Genomic DNA, 10,514 nt, shown 5'->3' on the forward strand with positions numbered 1-10,514 from the left:
CAATACCGAGCATGTTTACTGCATACCTGAGAAGCAGCAGTAGATCTATATTTATAGTTGTCTGTTCCTTTATCCTTTCAGCACTGACGCACAGCGTGACCAACGTATGCAATTCTACAGATGTAAACTGTTTAAATGATGGCTTCCCATCGCTAGACTCATTGCCCCGAGGCTCAGTTAACCACGTGCCTGTCGGCACAGAAGACCTGCTCAACTTGCCCAGCAATGGCGAAAGTGATTGCTTTACCTTGTTTGAGACTGGATTTTATCCTCCTGACCTCAACCCGGTGAGCTTATGTGGCGAGGAAACGGAGAGGCCGGCAAAAAGGATAAAAATGGGGATCTCCGTCCCAGAACCCTTCATCAACGACGTGTCTGTAAATAACCTAAGTGTAGACTTTGACAACCATGCGCACCATATTACCAGTGCCAAAATGGCTGTATCCATGGCAGACTTCAGCAGTCTTTCTGCAAATGACACAAATAGTTTTATAAGTTCGCACACACTACACCATACAGCCCTGCAGTCGGAGTGACTCCATCCTCCTACGAACGTTCTGTTTTGGGGACGCAGCCGCCGCAAAATCTGATCATAAACTTCGGGTTTGCTTAGTCTTTCACTGGAAGTTTGAACTTTTCACTATGACATCAGTGATGTCTTTTGTATGTAAAGAACTATATCTTGATTTTTGTCAAGAATTTAACTTTTTTTTTTTTTGGTCCATTTAATGGGAAAATGACAATGTTCGGCAGAGTTGGGAACTCGGATTATGATCTGGGAAAGCAGCTTTTAGGCTTAACTTCTATTTTTCTTTCTTTAAAATTCGGTAGATAAACTTGGTCTCCATCTAAAAAAAAAAAAAAAAAAAAAAAAAAAAAAAAAAAAAAGTAAACCAGCACAGGTTCAGGATCTGAGTAGGCGACTCTTGATGTAAGCTTTGTTTTACAGCAGAGAGTTCAGTGGATAACCAATGTTTACAGGTACCAGTCCCTTCCCTGCTAAATGTAGCATTTTTTATTTAAAGCAGGACTGGAAATTCGAATTTGAACTGCACAGTCTCACCCTCCACAATGTTTGTTTGTTTTTTTTGTTTTTTTTTTTCTTTAAGCATACCATTTCATAAGAGATATAAAAGAAGAGCACTTGAGCTGACCCCAAGACCAGCAACTACAGCTGGTGCCTGGGACAGTATACACTTCACCATGTTTGTTTTTTAATTTTTTTTGGGGATAAATACACAATGTTCTTTATACTGCCAGAGTGGATCTGTGTACCGTAGCTGAATGTGTCTTCTTCTGTCTCTTTTTGCAGTGTTGTACTTTTCACCGGGAGAAAGGGAGTGATACTTGTCCAAATTTTTCTTTTTTTTTTTTTTAAATTGTAAAAAAGGAAAAAAAATAATTACACATTAATCTGTGTATCTTTAATGAGAAAGCAGATATTGTCCAAGCTTAAAGTGTATGTCGAGGTGTTCCCAAATTTACCCCCAAGACCTGCATATTCCTATTTAATGTCAGGTCCCAGCATTTTTTTTCTTCTTATGCCTTGTTCCTGCTGTGAGAAATGGCTTTTTATTAAAGCTGAGTTCCACCCAAAAGTGAAAGCACCGCTTATCTTATTACCACCGTGCGATCACTCAGAAGTTCTTCTCCTGCAGCCAGGCCATTTAGAAAGCGCAGCGCGCTTCGCAAATACGCAGTAGGGAACTGACTGTGAAGCCGCAAAGCTTTAATGCCAGTCTTCCTTACAGACCATGGCGGCGGCAGCACCTGATAGCCGATGGAAATACTGGCTTGGGTGCTGACATCACTAGATTCCAGGACAGGTAAGTGTCCTAATATTAAAATTCAGCAACTACAGTGTGTAGCTGCTGACTTTTAAAATTTTGCGGCAGGGCGACGACGACAGACGGACTCTGCTTTTAAGCCATGTTTGTAAAGTTTTTCTGCAGGAGCATCTACTTAAGGGGGTCAGTTCCTGTTGACATTGGCACACAGCAGAACTATTTTTCAGAAGAGACCTTTCTCTATGTTGTATGTAAATGGACTTTTGGGAGTCAAGGCAGAAGCATTTGTTTTGCTGGGAGAGAAATCGAGTGGGACACAGCTGACTATGCTGTTTGGGCTGATAACAGTGCCTTTGCTACACTAAAATCCCAAACAGGAAGTTGGGAGCTCACTGGATTTCTGGTGGATAAACGGGTATTTTTCTGTACTTGCTTTGTTTTGAAAGGGATAAAACATGAGTATGCATGTATTGCGGAGATTTACTGCATATGTATATATTTTTTTTTTTTTGCCCAGACATACACTTTAAGTGATAGAATGCACATCCTAGTTTACATGAAGGCACTCATTTTTTATTCTGAACCTTTTCAGACTGGCGTGGATGGGCAAGGTTTTAACCAAGGCCTAGATGTACTGCTCCCTTTTTACATTTTGCTTGTTTGTTGCATCAGATACAGCCATGAACTGCTAGTTACTTAACCTGTGATTCACGTTTATTTATAACAGATCATAATACAAGGGTAATCCTTTTGTCATTGCCCATACATAAATACTGCTGAGCAGCCCAAAGCTTACCAATACATTACAGGCCTAGCCAGGAGGCGTTTATGTGCTCCCATTGTAAACTTGCCACAGAAGAGATCATTTTTAAAAGTGGGGAAAAAAAACAAAAAAAAAAAAACCTGCACATGTCCTGTGTGCTCCTCTGCCAAAGAGTCCTTCATACTGCACACCTTTTGCAACTGTCTTCTTTATTCTACCGCTGCTCCAGATAGGCTCAAGTGTTGAGAATGTCGTCTCCATAGTCCATCCGAGGAATGTGTCCATTCACCGTTCATTCATGGCACACGTTTGGGGTGTGTGCAGAGAGCATAGATCATAGCTAGATTTTTCAGAGGGAGGGTATTTATTAAACTTACTGTGAACTGCATTGGAACCGGTCCTGAGCGACTGCTGTTTTTTGAAGGATAATTAAGTTTACACTGCAGGCTTTATTAGGCTGATCAACAGTGGGTAATAACATACCTTTCCCGTGTTCTGTATGCAGTTTTATTTTTGCCTAGTTTTTTTTTTTTCTTATTTTTATGTAGTATTTAATATGAATGCCTGCCTTTGCCCCCGCTTAAAGCGTATGTAAACCCTGAATCTATTTTCTTAATTTTTTATTTTTTTGTATGTTTGTAATCCTCTTGTATACAGTTTTCTTTAAGCACATTTTTGTGACTGTTGAAATGTTTCTCACCTGGAGATCCTGCCTGTAAGCGCATTTCCCATTCAAGGCTGATGGTAGCTCGAAGCCAAAGTAATACCACTGTGAGTGACTGACTCGCATGTTGTGAACTGGATCCCAGGGTGCTGCGCAGCTCGTTTGTGAGATTCAGTAACTCACAAATCCAGAATATTGCTGCACAACTTTTTTGTATCTTTATTGAAGCATTACAATGACATCATGGGTATGACCAGGAACATTAAAAGGTGACACGTTACCAGTAGAGCTGCAAGATTAATCGCTAAAAAAATTGCGCTCTCGATTCAACCCCCTCACAATTTTGATCTGCCATTTCCACGGTTCTTTCATATAACAAGTGCAGAGCCATTCTCTGCTCACTAGCAGCTGTCAAAAAAAAAAAAAAAAAAGCCATGGCAAATGTTTATCAAAATTCCTCAGCACTGGGAGATAAAAGGAAACATTTTTGGTTCTTTTAGATCAAAGGGATGAACTGCGATCTGTAAACGAGGTCACTTTTAAGCACTTAAAGACTAAGCCTTTTTCTGACACTTGTTGCCTTCAAGTTTAAATCAGTATTTTCTGCTATAAAATTACTTGGGAACCCCAAACATTATATATATATATTTTTTTTAGCAGAGACTCTAGAGAATAAAATGGCAGTCGTTGCAATATTTTATGTTGCACTGTATTTGCGCAGCGGTCTTTCAAAGACAATTTTTGGGGAAAAATACACTTCAATTAATTAAAAAAAAAAAAAAAAACAGTAAAGTTGGCCGCATTTTTTTTGAATAATGTGAAAGATGATGTTATGCCTAGAATTGTGATTACTATCTTGGGCAAAAAAAATAGATTAATTTTTTTTTTTTTTCAGCATCCTGCAGCTCTAGTTACCAGTAAGCGCTGAATTTAGCATGAAACGTATCACTTTTTAATGCTCCTGTGATGTCATTTTAATGCTTTAATAAAGATACCAAGGAGTGCAGCAATATTCTGTATTTGTGCATGTTACAGCAGCATTGTCTACTTTCCTTCATTGCATTCACTGGGCTACAAGGAGAACATGCAGGCCTGATGGGCAACCCAACTGAAAGAGTGCATGCACAGGAAGCTGGCAATGCCGCAGCTGAGAGGTAGTGGTGTAGTGTTGTCAGCCTTTATCAAAAAGCAGGATCGCCAGGTAAGAGATAGGGCAACAAGCTCCCAAATATTGAAGATAATAATGGGAAACCTGTATACAGCGAGGCATGATGCCAAACCCACCAGATCTAGATTGTGGGTTTATATACACTTTAAAGTCATTAGATTGTTTGTTTATATTATTTTCTCCAAGGAATGGGCTTACAGTGGTTTAGAAATCGTGGTTGCTTAAGGATGACTGAATGCTCAACCTGTTGCACTTTTAGCAAAACATAATCATTCTCCATGGCAAATGCAGTAATATTCAGTGAATCTATGCATTGCTGGAATCTTAACGTAGATGAAGACAGTCTTGAGTTTCTTGCCAGTAGTTTTGATTGTCAGCAGTTTGTACAGACACTTTAGTGGTTTAACAGAATAATAATAATAATAATAAAAAAAAAGTATTTTTATTTTTGACCAAAATACTTTTTGATGGTGTAACGAGTTGAGCTAGCGATACATGCCTTTTTGTAATGCTAGTTTACTTCTAGTGTATGAATCCTGTTTAGTAAAGCCTTACGAATTCTTTTTAGGCCTCTCTTCCTGGCAACCCTCTTCTGGGAAGTGAGGCCTTTCTGGTTGCCATTGCAACTTTTTCCCCACCCCCTTTTGTGTGTTTAATTTTATTTTTATGTTTTTCAAAGTATTGCATTGCTGGTTGTGTGGGCAAAAAGAGTGTTGGAAACTGTGAGCTAGCATTAAATCTTTACCTCTTAATTCTCGTGATGAGGCAATAATTGCAAGAATTTTGTAAATATCTGTAAATTTCTCTTTATCTTAGATATATCTATTTCTGTAAAATTGTTTTCTGACTTCCTGCAGTGTATAGTAACATTTTTGTGCATGCATAATGTGACACAATGTGTACCACTATTAACTTTACCCATGTAAAATAGCTATTTATTATTATTTTTATTTTTTTTTGGGTTCTTTTTAATAAAGCTGAGCTTTCTGTTTAAATTGTCACTCTGGCTGCCACATGGGCCTGTACTAAATTATAAAGAAATGAAATACGAAACATTTTGTGTTATTGGCTGTACCTTTTTACAGAAGCACAGTATAGCAGACCAGTGTGGCAAGCCTGAGGTTCCTCCATGCGCACTGTTTAACGTGTACCTGTGTCCTTCTTAATATGGGCATTTTGCACATGTGACATCACTGAGACAATGAGGTAAATAATGGTTTCCTGGACTGTATCCAAAATGGATGCATTTACTGCAAATAGATTACAGGTACACTTTAGAATTGGCATGAAGAAACCTACAAATGTTATCTATCTTGCCTTTTGAAATGAAATGTTGTTAAGCACAATTCCTCCTAGGAAACCAGTGATTTTTTTTTTTTTTTTTTTTTTTTCCTTTTTTAAATTTTCAGCCATTTATTTCATGCAGACAAACCAAAAACAGAAAAAAACCTGTTTGGTAAATGGCTATCTGCTTTTTCTAGTGAGTGTTATAAGTCAGTGGAGCAGCAGCGTCTTAACTGCTGAGAGAAAACTGTTTCTGCAGTAATCCCGCTGTCCCCATTTACATGTTGAATCCCCAAAAAAGGAAGAAGAATTTGCTGCCAGAGAGACGTGAGGCCTTTGGACTTGTTTGCTTTCAAACGGCACATTTTGCTGTAGTTTGGAACTGTCTTATTCAGGGGGTCATAATCCTTCCACAAAAAAGATCCAGCCATTTGGTTTACTAGAGACTAATGATGTCAGTGGCAATAATGATCCTTATGCAATGGCTTAGTGTGGTGATCTACCTTAGTTTTGTGAAATATTGGCCTTAAACTATATTAAATATATTTCTGAATGGAAGGTGATTTAAGATGCGTTTATATTTAATGCATTATATTTTTTCCTACTGTTGATGTATCCCTAGGGTGCCACTTATTGGCAAAACACCTATAAGGTGCACTATGGTACATTGCAGTGACATATTCAGTTGGTTACTCCTTATACAATTTGCCTGTTTGTTTTAGATCCAAAGTTGAACATGTGCAAAGTTTACATACAGCATAATGAGCTAAAAACAGTGGAGTAAGAAAATTTGCTCTACATATTCTATTATGTTGGACTTCTATGTCACAGGTGTCTTTCGGACTTGTCATCCAAAACCAAATTGTTTTGAGTCATGTTGTCAAAGTTGATTGCGGTTTGCAATGCAAAAATGTGAATCCTTTGACTAGTCCATTTTGTAAAGTGCTATGAAAACTTCTGGCTTGATATAAATGCTATATAATAATCTGGAAACTCAGATACAGTCACACAAATGTATAGATTTGCTTGTGTTTAGCTGTACAGCCACCACTTCAACCAAGTTCTTGCATTCACACCGTAGTCATTTTGAGATGTCTTTGGTCACCACCTGGATTATACAGTTAGTTTGTAGTAAATACGGCTTCATTTTCTCTTCTATAGGTGAGATTGTCTCCACCGAGCATAGACTAAGGCCATACATAAACCTATGTGTAAAGTGTTAAATCTGGAACAAAAAAGCATAAATTTGTAGGCATGGAATGTTTATAACCCTTCCTATAAGTTTGCCGCTTTCTGGAGTCTCATTCTTCTTCCTTTTAGCTGTACACTGAGTTGTCAGCCTGTCCATAAATTTTCATGATGAATGTTTTTCATTTTTTTTTTATTTTTTTTTTTCTGAATTTACTTGAAGGGTTTGCAGAAAGTTCTAAGAAAATACTAAAGCGTGTATAAATATGTTGACAGTTGTGCAGTGTTTTATTTCCTGGTATTTTTTTTTTATTATTCATCAGCAAAAATCTTACTATGCTTCACACCTGAACTTTTGAGAAGTTTATTTTTTTTGTGTGTTTGAGTTACTTCATTATCAAAGTAAATCCTTGGTTGTTATCCTGCAAGGCTTCCTATGCGTATATGACGCCTCCTACAAGTAATTAGAATGCTCTATTTTTTCTAAGACCTGAAAAGTTTACCCATCTAAATGGCTCCCGATTTACTGAGAGGTATTTTTTTAAAAATAAAGAAATGGAAATAATTGCCATATATATTTAAGATATGTATGAATATTCCTGTTGGATCGCCAGTGTTTTTCCAGTTTCAGAATTACTGCTATAATCCCCAGGAACATTGGGTGACAATCACATTAACGTTTTAGTATCAAAAAGGCTCAAGGAGGTCACTGTTCATTGGTTTTAATATTTGTACATAAACACTGACTTTTTTTTTTTTTTTTTTTTTTTTTAAAGCCATTATTTTGTATTTTTGTTGTACTTTAATATCTGGTGTACAGTTCCAGAAATAAAAGTCTGGAAATCTTAACTTCCTCTGAGTGTATAAGATTTTTCTACTGGGAATATTTTGCATGGGGATATTGTGATGAACTTTCACTAGTTTTGCAGACGTCTAGAGGGGGTTTTACCCAAGATTTTGGTTTACTTAATTATTGGATGTGTTAGGTTTTTTATTTTATTTTTTATAGCCCCCCCCCCCCCCCTTTTTTCTTTTTTCTTTTTTACTTTCATTTATGCCTGTCCTAGAGTGACAATGCTCACCCAATGTACTGTGTCAATAGATGAGCAACGTCAACCTAAGACAGGAAGTTTGTTAGGACCAAAGAACACCTCTCCATAATATAGGGGCTCACAAAAACAGTTATCAATCCAGAAATCGGTGGGAAGGGCTGGGTTTGGGCAGGTGCTGATTGGCAAGCTACAGGCTTGTAAATCAGCAGTTGCAGCATACCCTCTGAGGTAGCCAGATCAAAATTGCAAGCTGTTGGTCCTAGGTGATTCAAGCAAGAGAGAAGGAAAGGAAGAGCATATTGAGTCAGTATAGGAGGAAGCTGAGAGACTGCTCTTTCCCAAAGTGTCACTATATTAAAGGGGGATATTTATGCAACATGCTTGTTGCCTCTGTCCGTAAAAGCCTTTGCATTGTGCAACTTGACTCTCTCCTCTGTCTCGACTTTCCCCTCTGCCCCAAAGATCTGCAAAACCTTTCCTGTTCATGAGAAGATAGACTGTGCACACTATAATTGGGTGAATCCTGAAAGGATTTTCACCCCTTCCAAAACCTTTGCATAACTGTTCAACGGAAAAAGTTTACAAAGAAGTGAGAAATTCCTGTGTTTGATCCTGCTGTCTCTGTCCTAAACAAACATCTTGCTGTCCCTATTGAGGATGTTTGGTCCTTCAAAGATTCTGCAGATAGTAAATTTTAAGACGCTCCTAAAAATGGCCTTTAACCACTTGCCGCCCGCCTATACTGTCAAATGACGGAGGAGCGTCTCTCATAATGTGATGTCACCCCAGAATGGCTGCTGTGTGTTCCTAGAACACTGCGCGACCCCTATCTCTGTAAAGAGCCAATGATGTGGCTCTTTAACCATGTGATTGGCTGTGTCCATTCTCACAGCTGGTCACATGTAAATGCGCAAGTGCCCATAATTGGCTCTCATCGCCTCACACTGACAGTGTGTTTGGAAAGAAAAGCTAATCAGCGGCATCTCCTCACAGGGGCCACCCATTCTAGGACAATGAACAACCACCAGTTACAAAGCAATTACAACAGTTACCCTCTTTTTTTTTTTATGTGGATAGACCAGAACATGTCATGAGATAAATACCGTATTTATTGGCGTATAACACGCACTTTTTCCCCCTTAAAATTGGGGGAAAGTCGTGGGTGCATGTTATACGCCGATCCCCACTGTCTGCGAGTCAAAAATAGCGAGCGCGGCGGAAAAATACCGAGCCGATTGCTCGGCTCCGCTCGTAGTCCCGCCTCCCTGCTGTTTCTCTAGCGAGCACTGCCGAAAAAGACAGAGCCGACTGTACTGTGTACTCGGCTCGGCTTGCAGTCCCGCCCATACTGGGCGGGACTGCGAGCGGAGCCCAGCCGAATACACAGTACAGACGGCTCGGTCTTTTTCGGCGGCGCTCACTAGAGAAACAGCAGGGAGGCGGGACTACGAGCGTAGCCGAGCAAGTCGGCTCGGTCTGTCTCGGCGGCGGGAAATTTAAACGTGGCCAAGCTGCAAATGACACTGCAAAGCTGCAAACAGCGTGGGGCAAGCTGCAAATGACACTGATCATTCTGCAATGATGGACAAGGCTGCAGATGCACACTGATAAGGCTGCATTGACTGGCATTTAAATGTAAGTTTTTTTTTTTTTTTTTTCTCCTTAAACTTCCCTCCTAAAACTTTTTTCCTTAAAATGCCCTCCTAAACTTGGGGTGCGTGTTATACCCCGATAAATACGGTATCCAGAATTAATAAGAATCTCCATTCACATGTACAGACATGGCTTAAAGCTTGGACAGCTGGAATTGCCTGCAAAAAGGCACCTCACACATTTGGGGGAGCCATTTGACCAATTAATTGAGAAGGTCACAGCTGGGAAGGTTTTTTCCCCAGTGAGAGATTTCAAAACAACACCTCAGCCGCTCCTAGCATCTCTAAATGAAGAGCACCTGTCCACTCTAACTTCAAAATCAAACTTTAGACCTTTTATTCACCTAAACGCTTGGCCGTAGGCTATCAGGCCTTCTTCACAATGAGGGGGAACCCTCATTGCTAAGGCTGGGGGAGGGGGATGTAATTTGCCTCATTGAGATATAGGGGGACATTTATTGATATCCAAAATGCTTATTTGCATGTTCCCATTTACCCATCCGATTAGCGCTTTCTATGCTTCGTAGTGGCAGAAAATCCACTTCCAGTTTGTCCCACTGCCCTTTGCTCCCAGGGTGTTCACAAAGGTCTTGGTGCCCTTGCATGCCCTTCTCAGAACTCAGGGCATTCATGTCACCAACCTTCTGAAGATCTCACAGAAAAATAGGATTTTTTTTACATCATATTTTGCCTGTACAATCCTTTTCTTTCAGTACATTATGGTACACAGTCAGGCTAATATTCATTACCTGCTGGGTTATACTTCATCTTCAGGTGAATGGACACTGGTAGACCAAAGGTCTTTAGACAGGAAGTGATTCCCTATATAACCCCTCCCATACAGGAAGCACTTCAGTTTTTTTTGTAGCAAGCACAGAATTCTTAAAAATGAGGGGAGGGATCTCTGTGTCCCATGATGTACTCATAAAGATTTTACAGGTAAGTTATGAAAAAAT

General features: G+C 39.4%; 1 protein-coding gene across 3 annotated transcripts in view; it reads left to right on the forward strand.

The window, feature by feature from the left end:
• Window positions 1-7,703, forward strand: part of MIER3 (MIER family member 3) — a 45,741-nt gene extending 38,038 nt beyond the window's left edge. For all 3 annotated transcript variants that reach the window (XM_077462699.1, XM_077462697.1, XM_077462698.1), the window contains exon 14: window positions 82-7,703. In XM_077462699.1, the coding sequence (XP_077318825.1) occupies window positions 82-536 (455 nt within the window). In that variant the 3' untranslated portion in view covers window positions 537-7,703. The remainder of the gene's footprint in view (window positions 1-81) is intronic.
• Window positions 7,704-10,514: the final 2,811 nt, after the last annotated feature.

Source organism: Lithobates pipiens, unplaced genomic scaffold (assembly GCF_037356315.1).
Source record: "Lithobates pipiens isolate NorthernLeopardFrog02 unplaced genomic scaffold, aLitPip1_a1.2 Scaffold_3, whole genome shotgun sequence".
NCBI lineage: Eukaryota > Metazoa > Chordata > Amphibia > Anura > Ranidae > Lithobates > Lithobates pipiens.